Source organism: Anopheles funestus, chromosome 3RL (genome assembly GCF_943734845.2).
Source record: "Anopheles funestus chromosome 3RL, idAnoFuneDA-416_04, whole genome shotgun sequence".
NCBI lineage: Eukaryota > Metazoa > Arthropoda > Insecta > Diptera > Culicidae > Anopheles > Anopheles funestus.
The window spans coordinates 77560963-77578931 of record NC_064599.1 but is presented as its reverse complement, the minus strand read 5'-3'; the positions used below and the strand labels follow the sequence as shown (position 1 = coordinate 77578931).

General features: G+C 42.7%; 3 protein-coding genes across 4 annotated transcripts; 1 reads left to right on the top strand and 2 right to left on the bottom strand.

Annotated features, from left to right (window-relative positions):
* Window positions 1–792: 792 nt before the first annotated feature.
* LOC125768187 (ribonuclease P protein subunit p29) lies at window positions 793–1928 on the bottom strand. Its single transcript, XM_049435525.1, has 4 exons — window positions 1825–1928; window positions 1460–1760; window positions 1239–1384; window positions 793–1169 (listed from the first exon to the last, which is right to left on the bottom strand). Exons 1-4 carry the CDS (start codon window positions 1829–1831, stop codon window positions 1033–1035), a joined length of 591 nt encoding a protein of 196 aa, XP_049291482.1. The 5' UTR covers window positions 1832–1928; the 3' UTR covers window positions 793–1032.
* Window positions 1929–2045: 117 nt separating this feature from the next.
* Window positions 2046–3707, bottom strand: LOC125768183 (uncharacterized). 2 transcript variants are annotated; one of them, XM_049435514.1, is made up of 4 exons: window positions 3107–3707; window positions 2926–3049; window positions 2289–2862; window positions 2046–2235 (listed from the first exon to the last, which is right to left on the bottom strand). In XM_049435514.1, the coding sequence occupies exons 1-4, from the start codon at window positions 3216–3218 to the stop codon at window positions 2206–2208; spliced, it is 840 nt and encodes a 279-aa protein (XP_049291471.1). In that variant the 5' UTR covers window positions 3219–3707; the 3' UTR covers window positions 2046–2205. The 2 variants fall into 2 exon arrangements, with proteins under 2 accessions (XP_049291471.1, XP_049291470.1); XM_049435513.1 differs by having other exon boundaries at window positions 2046–2221.
* A 2105-nt stretch (window positions 3708–5812) lies between these two features.
* Window positions 5813–17358, top strand: LOC125768173 (pantothenate kinase 3). Its single transcript, XM_049435502.1, has 6 exons — window positions 5813–6271; window positions 12105–12774; window positions 14262–14733; window positions 14817–15116; window positions 15186–15321; window positions 15403–17358. The coding sequence occupies exons 2-6, from the start codon at window positions 12345–12347 to the stop codon at window positions 15592–15594; spliced, it is 1530 nt and encodes a 509-aa protein (XP_049291459.1). The 5' UTR covers window positions 5813–6271; window positions 12105–12344; the 3' UTR covers window positions 15595–17358.
* The last annotated feature ends 611 nt before the right edge of the window (window positions 17359–17969 follow it).

Below are 17969 nucleotides of genomic sequence, written 5' to 3'. Positions count from 1 at the left end.
CGTGCGTACGTACCGAGGATGGCAGCATTACTAAAAGCACCATTCACCATTCTGGTGTGATCCATTCAGCACCGGCAGCGGTGGGAGAAAATTGCTCACTACTTCAAAGTGGCAAATCCCCTTTTCAATTTTCTAACGGAAGATGAAGGATAAAATTTTAATGCCCAAGCATAACTCAATTTCGTCGTACCCTGCGCTTCAACGCTTGCACTCGGTTTGCGAGAGCACAGGCGCTGCTGGCATCGATTTTGAATCTTTTCTCCACGGCAGGGACCGTTCGTTCGTGGAAAATGGATTCACAATCGAATCATACGAACGAACATTATCTACTGCTGCTTCCGATCTCGGCCATACCTTGCGTGGGCTTTAGCAAAGGGACACGCTAGAGCTCTTTAAGCAGAAAGCTGACCATTAGTCGTTCACATTTTGGGTAAGGAAAGTAGTTGCAATAAAAAGTGGAAATGACTTAACTGCGAGGTTAATGAAGGAAATCAGAGAATTATCATCGAACGATCTATTTGTCGAAACACTTCAAAACAAAAAGATATCGTTTTTAATAAAATTGCTCTATATTTTTCTTACTTCTGTTAACGGGAAGAAACGCGTTGGTTACCCAGTCAATAATCGAATCACTGCGAATGATGAACGATGAAGAAAAAATTTAACGAAATTCGTAAATATTTCATCTAATGGTGATCTCATCTCAAAAATATACTTTTCCTCAAAATTTTAATCTGTTAACAAAAGCGACATCTATTGGACTGTAGCGCAATCCATAAGAACAATTTCAAATAGAGAACTTGACTCCAACTTGACGAGTTCTTTGCGTTTATTTTCTACAACAATACTAATTAGAACAGTAAATACATCATTCAAATACCAAATTTACAATTTATACGGTAACAGTGAGCGATTTTCGGTTGAAAGAAAAGTGATAGGAGAATTGGTTCCTTTCGTAAACTAAAACCAGCGCCGTTCATGCTTCATTTCTTCGCAATAACATGCATCGTATCAGTATTCAATCGTATTTCGTTATAAAGTAGGTAGTGAGAACGATTTTGTTTTTTTCACCGAACGTTCCGCCGGTCGACCGGTGAGATATTTGCCGAAAATGGTCACCATCTTACCTTGATTGTTAATTTCGAACATGGAATCATTTTTCGGTATGGCTGGAAAAGCACAAATATATATACAGCCTTAATAACTCTACCCGGAGAAGATGCGATCCAAATACTCACTACGCAGTATATTATCCTTTGACACCATTTTGAAGGTGCCTTTCGTGTCCAGCACTACGATGCCTTTCATTCCCACTACGCTGGACTGTTTCGAACGAATGATGCGAATTTTTGCTCCATGATAGTCTGCCTTTAGCAAGCTAACTCTGTGGGTTGAAGAATGGAAACAATTTCTACTTACAATACGCAACACAAAACAAAAAAACAAGCCATCAACTTACACGACCGTATTATAGCTACTGTCTGTAACTGTCGGTATTTCGTCCGAAGCGAAGAGTGTGTCGAAATACCCACACCAGATCTTATGTAGCTTCAATGCATCGCTGTACTTGACCGTGTCTTGTGGTAAAGTGTACAAGCCCAATTCTTTGATCTCTTTCCGCGAAAGTTTCTTTTTCTGCTTTGGTGTAGTTCTTATCTTCTTCCGCGGTTTCCTGGGATCTATGCCTACGATTCTCTTCTTCTCGAAAGACATTGTAACTCGTTTTTCCGGTTGTACCAAATTGCTCATGAACGTAAGCCCTGTAAATAGTAGTAATGTGATGAATGTTTACACGTAATAAAATCTATTAAAACTCAGATTTACCTTCCATGTTGAACGCACGTGCGGTTTTCTGCAGGTTTGTTTGGATGTTATGTTTACAAAATTTGACATTTCCTGAAGGAATCGTACCGCTGTAAACAAAATTCTATACAGCCAATCGCACTCACACATTCAAACGTTTGTTTTTCGATTTCACTCGTTTTAAAGAAGACGTTGGAAATTATTTCATATTGCTGTTTGGCCTATATTATTATACAATCTAGTTTTACAAGTATATACTGTTATTTGTATTTCATTCAATTATCAAAGACTGGGAGTTGATGAAATATTAAAATCCAGGAGCATCCGAGATCTCCATTACATTTAACAAACTCGTAGCTATTTCTCCCAGTTGTTTGTCGGACGAATTCTTCATAGTTTTTATCATTGCCCATGGAATCTGAAAGGAAAAAGCTTCCAATAGCTCATTTGTAGAACGATGCTGTGACACATCCTACTCTCCTTACCTTTTCTGGCAATGCTGACGGGATCCCTGCCTGAAGGGATGTACTGAGTAGTCGATAGATAATTGCCACAGCAACGGCTACCACGTCCGTAGGATCATTCAGGCTCAAGCAGCGTAGAACGCAACTGACAAGCTTTTCCTCGCTCAACATGAAATAAGCGACCGGATCCTCCAGCGACATGTTGTACGCGAAGGTAAGAACCATTCGCTTCATGATACGAAATTGCGGAAAAGTCCATCGTTCCTGATCCAGTACTATCTTTTGCATGAGCTGCACCACCTCTTCTTGCTGAGCCAGAAATGCTCTACCCTCGGCAAATGCAGCTAAATTCGTTATAGCCCCAAGCACCGATATCACAAATACGTGCTCCATAGATTGTACCGGAGGTAAATTGTTGCCATAGGCCTGCATAAACGAATCAACGATGCCTTTCGTTAAGGCACAATACTTTCCCATTGTTTCCTGGGCTTGTATTAACATTTTCACATTCGAATGGCTTTTGAACGATTTCCACACGATTTCACCCATCACGGAACCGATTTTGATCATCATTTGATATTGCCCTTCATGCAATCTAAAGAGAAAAAAGGAAATCTGTTACCGACGACTACAATGGGAATCGTTCGAAATGCTCAACTTTTTGAAATGATTAGCCTGGGTGGTTTTTTCTTCCAGCTGACGCTCCAGCAAGGCAATTTTTCCTTCAGCTTTCAGCGCTCGGTCCTTCCACGACATAGACTTATCGTCCGCCTCCTTTAGCTCTACAAGTAAAACTCAAGTTTATCTACGAGTCTAATTTTTACAACACCAATACTTACTCGATTCCAGCAAAGGCAAACATTTCTTCGTCACGTAATGTAACATTTTCCGGTGGCGTTGAACGGCTATTTCGATTTGCTTACAATCCTTTTCCATCTCCGCCATCACCATTTGCTGTTAAATTCGGAAACAATATGAAAAAATACTGGTTTGCTTCTCCACGCAACCGTTCAGTTCAATCTTGTGTGCTGCTGCTGCTAAAAACCGAACCGGTTCATAACCGCATGGAAACGGTTCAATCTTGCTGACTTGACATTTTTCTTGCCAGTATTCTAATTTATAAAATGACAAAGTCTCATTTTCAACACAATTTAATGCTTTTGTATTGTTGATTGCACAATTACTTATACTGTATCGATATTTCAAGTGCGACAAATTCGCAGTTTAAATATTATTCCGTTCTACCGTGAGCGGATCCATTGTACAGCGCTGAATCTTGCAGTATAGATGCAGCATGACAGCAAAATGTCACAACAAACATGGCTATTCAGCGAAGCACACAGAAAGAGGGACGAATATTCTAAAAAGTTGGGTTTAATATGTGTTACGTGTTTCTGGCCGGGAGCAAGAAAGATTTTAGTGTTTATTCCAGCGAGGCGTGATCGAACCAGTCGAGCCTAGAACGCAGAAACTTCAAAATTCGACTGTAGCATAACGCCCTACTAGCCGACTTTACCGACACCATCAATCACTGGAGCGCGGTAACACGGTGGCAGCAAAGTGCGTACAAGCAGAAGGAAAATTGGTCCGTTTGATGCAAGCAAAACCCGTACACCTACAGTCAATGGTAGCTGACGTATCGCAGCATTTGCACGAAACTTTCTCCATTCGCTCGGGACTTCGGATTGTCCATTCAGCTGGCGGTAGGGCCAGATTGAACTGTTTGTTTACGTACGTACCTGCTAATGTGTCTAGCGGGCGGTGTTCGGTCTGTCTGGTGGTAAAGAAGGAAGACAATCAGCGGAGAATGCAGTCGCCGTTCCTGTAGTCTAGCTGCTTTCGTGGGAAACGATAATCAAGTGATCTACGCATCATTTCCAACCGTAGTGTGCAACTTTAGAGACACCCGTATGGTACAGCTATAAAGTATCGCATCAATGGGAATGTGGTGTTCAGCAAGGTTACAACAAAAATTCCGTGTCGTATTGAAACCAGCAGGAAACAAAGTATTTTAATCGAACCGTACATCCACATTATGCTAGCAAGCATTTGATTGCAAATCATCGCGCAAATCATCATACCAGATTGTGCCACATATTGATGCACATTAAACATGGATAGCAGTGAAGCGACAGGAAGCAAAACCGTTGTACGCAAAGGTAAGTGAAAGTTTCCTTATTTTGTGGTATTTATTTTCCTCCTCTTTTCAAGAAACCTTGATCATCCTCATTGCGGAATGTGCTGAATTGGGGTCAGCGCCGTATTAATTGTACGTCAACATGTCGTAGCTAGTTTGAAGTTGTCGAGAATTCGAAAGATACGACCAAAACCAATACCAAAGGCTGGAATGATCTTTCTTCAGCAAAATGTACCAAATTTGATGCTGGCAAGAGCAGAAAGATTTAAAACAACAAATACATTTGGCTAAAACACAAGCTTATCATCGTTTAAATCCATTCGTGTGGATACATTCCTTCTACTGTGCAACGCAGAAGAGAGATTACGAGAACGAATGTACTGGAATGATGCGAAAAGTGCCCCTTAGCCCGCTCCAGTTTCCAGTTCACTGATAAGCTGAAATCATAAATTACATCCACTTATGAAGTAAGTGTCCTCCGGCCTCCCGCCAGCTCAAGCGAGAGTACGTGTTTTCCAATGCAGATTTCCAACCCACCCATCAGGTTGTTATCTCACCGGGTTGGTTATCTTGCGTTATACCTCGATACTCTGAAACCCCGGGACACTGAATTTTGCAACAACAACAAAAAAAACCTTCATGGGAGGTTATTCAATTGAACGCGAAAAGCTCTTGAGAATGGTGCTGTTCATTGGGAATAGATTTTTGTAGAGCTCGCCTCAAGTGGACCACACAGACGCGCGGGAAGAGATGATATATTAGAAACAATTAGCATTGCTCTTCTTTTTTTGCATTTGCCGTTTTCTACCCATTATTGTTTTGTATTCTGTTATCGGTTGTCAATCGCCATGAGTTTATTAATTTGTATTGATTTAATGGTTGTAGATCGTTTTCCAATCGTGGGAAGTTAAAACAGCAATAAAAGTTCCTTTTGATAATGGGGAACAAAGATTATCATCATCAAATATGGGGCTTTGGGGGTGACAAACTGCGCATATAGTGCCGTTGCACTAGAGTGTACTGATTTTTATGTATTATTCGAAATTTAAGCTGCTTCTTCCTATAAAAAGTAATCTAATAAATAAGATGGAAATACCATAAATTAATAAAATTGATTGTTAAGTACTATAGCAGTACATACGCTATACATTGCCTAGCAAGTGCTTGCCATTCTTCAGCCCAACGCAAAACGGCCAAGTGTTCATGCAGACGTTTCAATGGATGAACAGACGCTTGAATGAACCGTTGTTGTGCTTGCTTTAGTGTGCGATGTCTGCGCGCCGTGTACGTAATCTCGTCGACACAAGCGTGTCCAAACCGTGCTTCACGGCGACTTTGGAGCAGCGCGCTCGGGAGAAAAGCTGATAATCGCGCGCACAGCAAACGTCGAACCCGCGCAAACCAAGCGCAAAAGGCAGAGAGTTCAGTTTCTATTGACAACTGGATCCTCGCGGTTGGAACATTTGCTATTCGCTGTCTGGTGCGGCGGTGTACGCGCGTTGTGAACGTGTCGCTAGGAAGCTATCGTCCGATAGATCGGATGATCTTCGCATCATCGTTCGAGTGAATGAAATACGGAGGTGTTTGATGCATAACTGCTACCAGAAAGGAAAGAAGTCGTGAATGGGTCGTCGTGCGTGTGCACAGTGAATGAAACACGTGAATTTTCGTGCAGTTTTTAACCGACCGAGACGTATGTCTGCTGTGCGGATTCGTGTGTTGTGTGAAAGCAACGTGTAACGGGAGTCAGCGGGTTTTGTTTGTGGACGCCACGTTATTCGTCCGAGGTCATCTCACCCGGCAGTGTATTCGCACGCGGAGTCGTGTGGTATTTCTTCGTGTTGCAGGATTTTTTCGCAGTTTCACCGTAGGTGTCAATCAAGCAGATCAATTGATGCTGACATTGTCCCTTGTCGTCGGTGGTATTTGCGGAATGGTATAGTAACAACAGTAGCAGCAGCAACAACAAAATGCAGAGAAAAAAAACCTATCGGAACATTCACAACCATAATTCTTTGAAGCAAACGATCTTGATTTAAGTAGGTTGCGGAAATATGTAGAAGAAAATACACTGCAAATCGGTCTGTAACTTTCGTTGCTATGCAACCGATCATGAGCATCACGCTATTTTTGCCAACGATGTGTGTTTTCCATTGATGTTTAAATAGTTATCATGTCGGTTAGTTATGTGTATGTGTAAGAGCACGAAGATCACGGCGAAGGTAGGAGATTGTGGAATCTGCACAGCGACTTCGTCTCCTACGGGTGTCGCACGCAATGTTTTGCGACTCTCCTAATACCCGTCCGTCGATCACAGCGTTTCTTGGCAGCATTGTGTAACCGAATTTGGCGGTACTTTCTGCGACCACAACACCACTGTGTCTACCCTCGATTGCCCTGTGGTTTGTCTTAGCGCCATCATCACGGACGGTGTACCACACCATTAGTAATCGCCTTTCGGAATGTTAACTAGCTGTGTGTATACGTGTGTACAGCCGTGCTCAGATTGGAGAGAGCGATGTGGTCTAGATGGTCATGACTTCAATTCGCTTCCTTGTTGTTATGTGTACCTCTCTTGGGTAGGGGTGGTAAAGTAGACATACCGTCCACTAGATATTGCAGGTATACGCAGACCTTTCACGGTACGCGAATATCTCTCATTCTCCGTTGTCTCATCTTCCGTCACTGTGCTTTTCTCTCGCCGCAAGGCCAAAGCTAGCCAAATGTTTTGGCTTTTGATAAAGCTAACATGCCGGCCATTTTGTGGTACCACCATGCCCACCAGACCTCCTAGTATTGCACTTTCGCTATTCAAAGGCCACACACCGTACCAGCACAGTCTGTATGAAATGGAGCGTTAAATGCACGCGAATGTTCCAAAGCTTGTCGAAAGTGATGGTGTCATAATGGTGGCCATCTTGACCAGTACCTCTAACCCTCAGTTTGCCTGCTGTTCATGCTCCCTCACAATGATAAGCCGGAGCGCCTGAGTGACATGATCGCCGGCACATTGCCGAGCGAGACACACCTTCGTCATGACGTTATGGAACCCTAGCCCAAGAGTCGAAGCTGGAGAGGGAGTCTTTCGCGCAAGGAGTTTTGTAGGTCAGTGCGCAAAAATCGTCATCACGCCATGATCGTGATCGTGGTGGAACAACCCTCAGTACACGAACTAATTCACAGCGCAACGAAACCAGTATGAAACAAAGTCACCAAGAGCGCCACAAACCCAACCGGAAGTGTGCAGTTTGTTGGTGGCTGTTTTTTTTTTGTTGTTGCTGGACATTTGTGACCGCGTGCCATGATACGCGTACACACGCACACGATCGTCAATGTCGCGTGTCAGGAGGTTCAGTGCAAAGTTCAGTTCATTACTCTAGTTCTCTCGCTAGTTGGTTTGCCTTGGCCGCCGGTACAGTGGCTTTTGTACTTGGGCGAAGCGACAGAAGAAAGACAACCGGTGTGTGATTGCGTTTTTAAATGGCGTGATCTTCAACATCTACGTGCAACTGAGCATCTTATCGGTGCAGAACACGGGCATGTGCTTTGTGATGATCGCCCATCACCTGAGCCAGAGTTTCCGTATACAGCAAAGACCTTCCGTCATGTTTTGAGGAAGGTACTCTGAAGATATTTGTTTTGCTATCGATCGATTAGTTGATCGTTAAAAAACCGGTTTTGAGCTGGTGTTTTGCTTGCTTCTTGGAGACCTTTGGGCTATTCCTGGCTATTGAAGTTCTTGATACTCTTAGAACTATTCCTAGCATTTTTGAGTGCTCCAATTAACTTGATAATCTTTTGATAGCCAACAGCGGAGATTCTTCTACAGTTCTACGTAACATTAATAGCCTTCATATCACCAATCTTTTGTAACCCGTTTACCATGTTAAAAAGCATAATCCAATATACGCGTATGCGTGAGTTTGCAAAACTTCTTAACCTTGTTGATGGGCCGGTCGAGGCAAACATAACAATATAGCCATGTCTTATTTTGTGCCTCAAGGAAGGGTAGGTTCGCGGGGTGGCACAACAAAAGCATCCCCAGTACAATCACTACCGTAGATAAGATTAAAAGATACTCAATATCTGTGTGTATGTGTGTATGTCCCCAACAAACAGCAATTACGAGGTAGTTTTGTTTCTTTTTTAAAGATTTATCGTCCAACGGTCAAGTGGAACCGGCTCGAAAACGATTGTTGGTACTACGCCTTTGGCAAAGGTGTTATATGTTTTAACAACTCCTTTCTTTGTGCGTTGTTTTACCAATAAAACGATGATTGGCACAGAGAAGCTCCCTCATTGTGCATAGGTGTTCGTCTTGAATCTGTCACGGGGGTTACCGCTAGTCAAAACATTGCACGATTAAGAAACATTATTGGTGGAGTCTAGAAGCAACACCAATACCGCTTTTCGAGTGATAGACGTCGCTCGGTTGTTAGCAACATGGAGTTGAGCTCTTTTTCTGAGGACTGCTTTGCCCATATCGCATCATCCGGCACAACATTTGCCAATTCATGCCGATTCGAAACGCATTCCCAGACAGCAGCAGCAGCAGCAGCAAGAAAAAGATGGAGTGAGCTTCTCTTTGCGAAGGTTATCATCATCGAAGCTGTAAATGTACCATTTGGATGAATGTGTGTACGATCTTCGCGTACCACCACCGACATCTCTTTTGTGGTGGGTTTGTTTTATTGATGTTTTGGTGACCACCAGCAAGACGGTTAGTGAAGGTCCCAGGTTCCCCCCAATCATTAGCGAATCGGGATGATCCAAACCTCCAGCTCTTGGTTGTGGTGGTTTATAATTTCATTTTCTGTTGTGCCCCCTCGTGTGTGATTGTTTTGATCCGGAGCCAATTTGAGCTGGAAAGTTTCGCTAATGATCATCAGGCGGGAGAAAGTTTGATTCTATAATTACCCGGTCGCATAGAGATGATGCAGGTTTGTTGCGTTAGGAATGGCGTTGCTTTGTTTGTTTAGGATTGGAAATGTTCAAAAGAAATAAATATTACGTGTCAAAAGTATTTCTCTCAAAGCCAACCTGCTGATCGGTGAACATTATAGAGATCGCATTCTTGGAGTTAGATCAAAATTAATAATTTTCCCTTCATGTTCAATAACTTTCCTGTCATCGTACATGGAATTTGTTGAAAAAGTTGAAAACTGAAAATCATCAAATTTTTGGACTCAAAAACGTTAGATTTTGTTCGCTTTTCGTTCTATAACTTTGGAACTTTGAAGTGTCTCATGAACTACTTCGGGTAAAGTTAACGGTAAAATAGACACTTCAAGACTATTCTAGCAGAATGTACTACAAATAAATGTTTGCAGGGTATCTGACCTTATTTAATCCGCAAGGCGTTCAGGTGCTCAGAATATTGACGATCTCATACGTTCCTAAGGCACCAAACAACTTGAATGAAATGAAGGACCTCAAGCTGAACTCGAGACTGATTTCCATTTGTCCGCGGCACCGTATTGACCTCGCACACATTAAATAAACTCCCCTTTTTCATCGTTCACTTGGCGAGCGAAACAAGGAATAACCAACTATACGAAGGTGTTGGCACTTACAACTACTTCTGCTAAAGTTTTGTTTCTTGAATCCATTGCAGTTGCTTGCATGTCGATACATTCGCTTTTGGACGGAAATTCAAAGTCTCTGTGCAGAACGGTTTCCTATACACGTTCTCGCACACGCGTCAATCGCGTATCTTTTCGTTGTACTTAATTACCCACACAAAGTTTCAGCCACTTTTCTGTTGGTTTCCCATAACATTAAGCCTGGTTGTTGGCACACACAAAAAAACAGCAAATCGTTTCCCTATACCGTAGAGATTGCCATTTGCGTCATGTTGTACCAGCAGCCATTTTTCCCGTGGCTCTCATTGCGTGTTTCTGAATGTATCGTAAACCATATCCGCCGATGAGAATGATTAACCCGACCGAAGGCTCTTTGATGTGGGGATCAGACAAAATCGGTAAACAAATCGGGCGACAATGAACAACAATAAAAAAACAGGTGACTTCCATCCGGAACACAGAGTGTTTGTGTTTGTATGGCTCGTGTTGCTTGTAATTTTAATGATAAATGAGTAGCGTATGGCGTCATGATCGCTGTATGCGGAACAGAAAATTAAACAATTCGTTCCGATCGGATAGTGCGTCATATTTATCTCTTGCTGAAGTTTGGTTGATGACCCAAACGTTTAGTTTTTGCATCATTAGTGGCGAAGAAAGATGTCTTTCACACGAGAGATCATCGAAGATCATGAGTGATCAACACCATTTATCGAAGTTTTTATATTTGTTTAGTATGAGATGAAGAATAACCTTCTCCATATTACAACAACGATTTTACCTTATCTACCATCTTATATCTTATAAGCTCCTTCTGAATGTTAAGCGCATGCAACAACAGATTTGAAAACTGTGTATTTAAAACATCTACTTAGTTACTCATTGCCAATAATTCTTCCAATCTTCTTAAGAATATTTTTTTAATAAAAAGTGCTCCTTTCTTACCCATCATTGACGTCTACGAAAAAAACATCAAGCGACACACATCGAATGTCTTGTAATGTGATCAAAAATAGCCTCGAACTCGGAGAATGTTTTTTCCTTTTTGTTGTTACCCCCCCTTTCACACCTGTGCAAACGTGCTTTCCCAACCTTGACCAATTGGTTTCGCACACAACATTTTTCCATCCCCATCCACCCCCTTTATATACTCGTAACATTTTTTTTTCGCACTCGATTCATCATCAAAACGTCGTCTCGTCGATGAGTGCCAATGTTGATGAAACTCGTTAATTGCTAAATAATATCTTTTTGAAGATGACGTAAGGTTTTGCGGGATGATGAGATGTAACGTGGAGAAGATTGTACATTGACCTGATGGTTAGCGTCGGTTTACGGTTGCCGGATTTACTTGGGAATGAATATATTGTGCTTTATCCCACTTAGCACCTGATCGGCCTTCCACTAAAAAAAGGGGTAACAATTTTTGCAAACCATCCTTATTAGAGGGGGGAGTACAATCGGAAAATCTAATTATTTAACACATCAGTTACATTGTGATACCATTGATAAAGCAATGTTACAAAATGCATAGCGCCGTTCGCGGTGTCATGTCAAGGTCGATAAAAGTGTGAGTGTGCGTTGCGTTACGCAGCGGATTCATTAAACACACTGCGGCCAGAATGATGCACGGAAGGCAAGAGGCCAAAATTGCGAACCATGGGTCCGACCTCGATAGGGTAGCACTTGCCAGTTCGATGTCTTGCTGCTAATCGTTGTTGCTACATTGCTATCGCGAATGTTGTAGAATCGACTTGTGGGGGGTTAAGCAATCGTGATGCGTAATGGATGGGCGCCATCTTTGTTTGGTACATTTTTTTTTCGCATTCAATGCGTATGTGTGTTTGTTACGTAGAAAATGGGCTATCTTTCTTTGTGAAGGATTTGTCCAAATCGGACGATAAAGGTGGTCTAAGTCTAAGTCGTAAGATCAAGCTGAGTGTATCGTGTTTTGCTGCTACTGTTGCTACTGCTACTCCGTTCCCAACCGACACAAGACACAAATGTTCCAAGTGGTTTCCAACATTTCCCATAACCACTTAACCACACACACACACACACAATAGAAACGTTTCTCGCGTGCTAACACGAGCTTTACAATCATCTCCACTTCACCACCAGGTGGCGCTGAACGCTTGCATCGAAAGGGGTATCCGTTTGCGTCAAGAACGGGCCCTAGAACGATGGACACGGACGGACGCACTGGACAATCTCGGTCTGCAGCTCTCTAGTACCGTGACACGCTGGCTACTGTACGGTACCGTTGTACCCTCCGTCCTTTCGTCCCACTACCAGCATCGTCAATACTCTGTACATTCCACTCCACACAGTCGCCATCACGTGCGCAAACTGAGACGCAAAATGTCATCCACAGAAAGTGGTGGCAGTGGTGAGGGTGGTGGTGGTGATGGTAGCAGCAGCAGCAGTCCCAAAGTGCCCTCACCCAGTCGTAGAACGTACCGGCGTGGGCGTGAACTGCATCGTACGTCAACGGCCACTTCTTCGTACTCGTCGGCCGGTTCCATTACCTCCATACTGTCGAGCCTTTCGTCGGTAAACAGTGCCGCCGGTGGCCAACAACATTCCCAGCGCAAACAGCGTCGCCACAAGCGACGGACGGCGGCGGCCAGACCGGCTGCCGCAACCGGTAGTAAGTCCGGTTCGGAAACCAAAGGTGAAATCACAAGGCGACGATCGCGCAAAACAATCACCACCAAAGCGAACCCCGATACCCGATGGACCGATGAAAGCCGGTCTGATTCTTCAGAACATTCCACTGAGGGACCAGTGTGTAAGCATCTCGTTCCTTTGTTACGCTACGTTACATCTTACGTTAGCTCTTGTATTATTTCGTTTTAATTTACACATTCCTCCATGCAAGTTGTTATGTATTTTGATAATTTTTGGTTTCATTTGAACTTATTTCTTTTGTTTAATTTTATTGAATGCATCTTTTGAAAAGAGCTATATATTATGGGTATTATGGCAATTAAGAGTTATTTGTATCACGAGTCTTCAAAGACTCACCAATCTCTGGAGATTCATGAAACTTGAAGTGTCTTGAATAAACGTGAACTCTAAATAACTTGAACTCGTGAATAAACTTGAAGACTCATTCATATCATAAGTCTTCAAAGACTCACAGAAGAATCGTCCAAAGATTCCTCAGGAATCCAAAGAAACTTTTGGAATTTTGAGATAGTTATGTCTAAACTAGGTAAATTCTTTATTTGTAAACTTTAACTAGATGAAAAGTTTAAAACCGTCTGTTTGCTATTGCTGCCAACAAACATCACCTTTCATGTCTAATCAATAATAAATCAATCATATTGCAAACGAAATGCCACGATCCTGACGTGACGTCAAGTATTCACGTGTTCCTTGCAAACACCTTCTTCAGGTGCTGCTCAGGAATTTCTTCCTCATAATCGATTCAAACTGGCCGATCCTGTGCACAATTCGTGCCTTATGTTTGCTTTTCACTCTCACCCTTAATGTGACCGAGGAAGGGGGCACGTGCAACACAAAAACCGGTTCCGCGTTTGAATGTTGGGCAGAACACGCCTCTGTTTTGTTGCGCGTGCTAAGATTCTAAGTTTGTCTTTCAAAATCATGCCGCGAATCATATAAATATCGTGTTTAAACTCATCTTCTCAATTGTGTGGAAGTTGTCAGCATTGATAAGAGCCAGACGCTTCGTACACTGGTACACTGGGGTGCATGGTAGCCCAGCCCTTGATAATGACTTTTGAGAACATTCTCCGAGTCCGTTGGGATGGATTGGGTTTTGGATTTTGGACCTTTCTTTTCATATTACGAGTAAACGAGTCCATATTACCGGTAAAGGCAGGCGGGTTCAGCTCGCTGATAACGGTGACGTTTTCAGTCCCCTTTTGAAGCTACTGTCGATAACCTAATCAAGGATTCGAATCAAACGGTTGTCAGTGTAGAGCGGATGCATGGAGGATCATGTACCAGCACCGGTTCGAACACGTGATCATGAATGCGCGGAGGTCAGCTGAATCTTGATCAGCTGGTTTTAGTTGAATCGTAGAAAAAGAAACTGACCTTAACCGATTGATGCAGCGAGAAGAAGCAATGTCAAGCGGCCGAAGCCACGTATAGGCTGCATTCTGGGGCAGTGATAAGTGCTCCATAGCTTCGCGTTGTTACTGAATATTTGTTGCTTAGTTTAATTTTCTTTTTTTGCCTATGCTTCTTATGAAATTGGAATTTGACCAGTGCGTTTTTGTTTGCTTTGTTTCTCCCTTGTAACAGCGATGCCATGGTTCGGCATGGACATTGGCGGTACGTTGACGAAGTTGGTGTACTTCGAACCGAAAGATATCACACCGGGCGAACTAGATCAGGAGGCTCGGATTCTGCGCAACATTCGGCGTTACCTGACGAAAAATTCCGCCTACGGTAAGACGGGCCACCGGGACAGCCACCTGCAGATGGACGATGTGGTAATCCGTGGCCGTCGTGGCTCGTTACACTTCATACGCTTTCCAACGTCGGAAATGTTAAGCTTTCTGAAGCTGGCAAAATCGAAAGGCATGGCACAGCTGGTGACGACCGTGTGTGCAACCGGGGGCGGTGCCTTCAAGTTCGAGGACGACTTCCGACATAACGTTAACATGAAGCTGGCCAAGTTCGACGAGCTGGATGCGTTGATCAAGGGCATCCTTTTTACCGAAACGCACAACAAATGTGAATGCTACTTTTGGGAAAATGCCAACGAAATTAGGTAAGTTTGTGCAGCACCTTTTGACGGCAAGTCGTGCATGCTAAAGAGATGTTACTTTGTCCATCTTTTCCGGACCCGTGCAGTAGTACGAAGAAAAAGTTCGACTTTAGCCAACCGTACCCGTTCATACTGGTAAACGTCGGCTCGGGCGTATCGGTGCTGGCGGTGCGCGGCCCGGACAACTACAAGCGCATCTCCGGTACAAGTCTGGGTGGCGGAACATTCCTGGGCCTGTGCTGTTTGCTCACCGGCTGTGAAACATTCGAGGAAGCAATACAATTAGCGACGAAGGGTGATCATAAGAAAGTAGATAAGTTAGTTAAAGACATTTACGGCGGTGACTACGAGCGGTTCGGGTTGCCCGGCGAGTTGGTCGCATCAAGGTGAGTGTTCGAAGCGTTATTCGTTACGTCCTTGACTTCAAATGGTAATTTCTGGTTTCGTTTCGACAGTTTCGGACAGATGCATCTACAGGAACGAAGGCAAAGCGTTAGCAAGGAGGATCTGGCCCACGCTATTCTTGTGACGATCACCAACAACATCGGTTCGATCGCGCGGATGTGTGCAAGTAATGAGAAAATCGAGAAGGTACGGTTGACTTTGAAAGAGAAGCGGATGATGAATTGGAAAGTAATGGTTAACGGATTCTTGTGTGCTTCATCATTGTAGGTTGTGTTCGTGGGCAACTTCCTGCGTGTGAATCCGATATCGATGAAGCTGCTAGCGTACGCGATGGATTACTGGTCGAAGGGAACGCTCAAAGCCTTGTTCCTTGAGCACGAGGGCTACTTCGGTGCTGTCGGTTGCCTTTTGCAGTTCAACGGTGAGCTGCACGCACAAGTCGGTGATTTACTTACTTAGAATAGTAGTTAGCGGTATAGAACCACAAGAAAAGGAGGAGAAACAAGGCAAAACCACCCATCTGTCATATCCTGCACCTTCTCTTGGTTTCAGTTTCAGCGCACTAGTGTAGGCTTTGTTCGTTGGTTCGTTCGTAATAGTTTGTTTGTTTTGTAAGGCAAGGTAAATGGTTCTACTATGGCCAAAGGCTTCTTGGTAAGAAAAGCTTCAAACGAAAGCGTATGTGCGTATTAAAAATCAATTTTCTGCATCTAAATTTTTGTTTCTTTTTTTGACAAAACCCGTCAAAAGCAGAATGTCACCGTTAATGGAAGGCTTTATATAACCCACCTCACATTCGCTCAGAAAAAGCAAACTCGTGCACAGCTATTGTAAGCTTCTCAATCATACTGTCCTATGCAGATAGGAACGAATCTACACGTTGAGGTATATTGTAAGTAAAGCATTGTTACAATGCTGATAGGATTTAAACACAACATTGAAAAGAACGAGAAGAAATTCACACATCATATTGAAATGATGTTATCCCGTTCCATTTTGCGACACTTGTATCCGTCGGCTTGCCCGTAAATGAGCTGTGAGAAATCGCGTGTAACAAAACAGAGCGTGTAAAAACATTGTAGCAAATATTACGTTGTTTAAAATTTGGTTTTCGGTTATCTCCATGCTGCGTTTTTCCGCTTAAAGTTGTTGAAGGGAAACAAATACAATCAACTTTAATACTTTCATTCCTCCTTAGGAATGAGGTGTGAATGCTAACAAACCCATGACGAGCGTTCGGCGACCATGTCCCAAAATATTTACATCGAGTGAGATTCCGTTAGACAGGGTTGCGGACTACCACGGCTCATAATTAGGCATTATTATTCGGAACCAGGTATTTGTTAGGTATAGTTAGGGACGCGGACTACATATATATTGGCAGCCCGGGTTTGAGATAAATTAAAACAAGTAAAAACGATAAGAAAACCGAGTTATAGAGATAGATGGGACAGGTGCTCATTGTGAAGGTCTGCGGGATTTAACGTTATTGATACTATTATTAATATTATTATTATTATTATTTTAATGTCCTTAGTAGAAGTTGAACAAAACAATTGGCATTGCTAACATTTGGGTTGAAAACTCAAACGGTATCACTTACCTTTGTTTCGTTAAACGTAGAAACCGAACGCGAGAGTAAAACTTAAGGTTCTCTAGAATGTATCTGTTCGATCGTTTCTCCATGGAGAATGCTGAAATGAAAACAAACAAAAAAAAACAGTGGTTAAGAATGGCAGGAAGCGTTCGTGTGGGATGGTTTAGGCATGAAATTAAATATATGGTCAGCTACTAGCTGCTACTTTTACACAAAACACGCAACATTTACAACAATTTCAAGCATAAAATAATAACGAAACAGAAACGGAAAGTGTCACCCTCACCTGGGGGGTGCGTAGTTGGGGCTTAGGCAGCTCAAACCACTCTACAAAACAGCCTAAAAATGTCCGTAAAGCGTGCAGCATCAGTTTCAACCTCAAACGGAACGGCGAAACTAAAAAGGCACGGCAGGAAAGTGTAGAACAAATTTTAAGTACTGAAAACAAGAAACAGACTAAACGGTTCTGTTTAAGCTCCTCAGCCAATAATGCATACACATGAATCAATTTAATGATGCAGAAAAGACAGTTTTGATCGCGTTCGATCATTGCTAAACAATTTTCCACTATTGCTTTATACAGTTAATAAAATCCAAATGAAATATATATATACAGCGCACACGAAGATGGGGATTTTTTTTCTCAATCTATCTGCAACAAAACTCCCGAAAGGAATGGATTCATTAATGGTTGATTAACATGTTCTTAAATTAGTATCTTTTCAACATGATTTGAAATTATTTTCATCCAATATTTTCAAGATGGAAAATTTTTATTTCCCCGTAATTAAGTGTTCTCTTATTTATTTAAACATTATATATTGAGTTGTTTCATATTTAAAATTTCCTAATGGTCGTCCTCGAACTTAACTATAAATTTAAATTAAAAATTATGTTTTTCATGCCTTACACTACAATTGAGAATGTTTTTTTGAAGCTGTAAAACTTGTTGCATCCCATTGTGATTGGTGCCCCAAAACCCAAAACGTAATCCGGCACCGTTCCAACGCAACAATCGCGATCGCGAAGGAAAAGGGTCCCCAGATTTAACAGCGTGAAGGAGAGAAGAAAGAGCATTGCGTCGCTGTTGTTGTATTTGTTATTGCGCCTGGCCCCTGGGTGGGGGGGAGCGGTGCGGGAAGGGGGATGAAAACTGTGAGAGAATTATGCTCATTTTACGCACCCGCCCCGTTCGACACCTTATAGCGCTCTTTTTTTGTGTTGTGGATGGGCCACG

Bases quoted from the DNA above. Each gene is read 5' to 3' on its own strand.
- LOC125768173 (XM_049435502.1), top strand. From the start codon at position 12,345: ATGTCATCCACAGAAAGTGGTGGCAGTGGTGAGGGTGGTGGTGGTGAT. The intron at 15,117-15,185 runs GTGAGTGTTCGA...TCGTTTCGACAG, and splicing joins GGCGAGTTGGTCGCATCAAG to TTTCGGACAGATGCATCTAC. The intron at 15,322-15,402 runs GTACGGTTGACT...TCATCATTGTAG, and splicing joins GTAATGAGAAAATCGAGAAG to GTTGTGTTCGTGGGCAACTT.
- LOC125768187 (XM_049435525.1), bottom strand. The intron at 1,385-1,459 runs GTAAGTTGATGG...TTCAACCCACAG, and splicing joins AGTAGCTATAATACGGTCGT to AGTTAGCTTGCTAAAGGCAG. The intron at 1,170-1,238 runs GTGAGTATTTGG...GTGCTTTTCCAG, and splicing joins AAAGGATAATATACTGCGTA to CCATACCGAAAAATGATTCC.
- LOC125768183 (XM_049435513.1), bottom strand. From the start codon at position 3,218: ATGGTGATGGCGGAGATGGAAAAGGATTGTAAGCAAATCGAAATAGCC. The intron at 2,863-2,925 runs GTTGAGCATTTC...TTTTCTCTTTAG, and splicing joins CAGGCTAATCATTTCAAAAA to ATTGCATGAAGGGCAATATC. The intron at 2,222-2,288 runs GTAAGGAGAGTA...TTTTCCTTTCAG, and splicing joins CGTCAGCATTGCCAGAAAAG to ATTCCATGGGCAATGATAAA.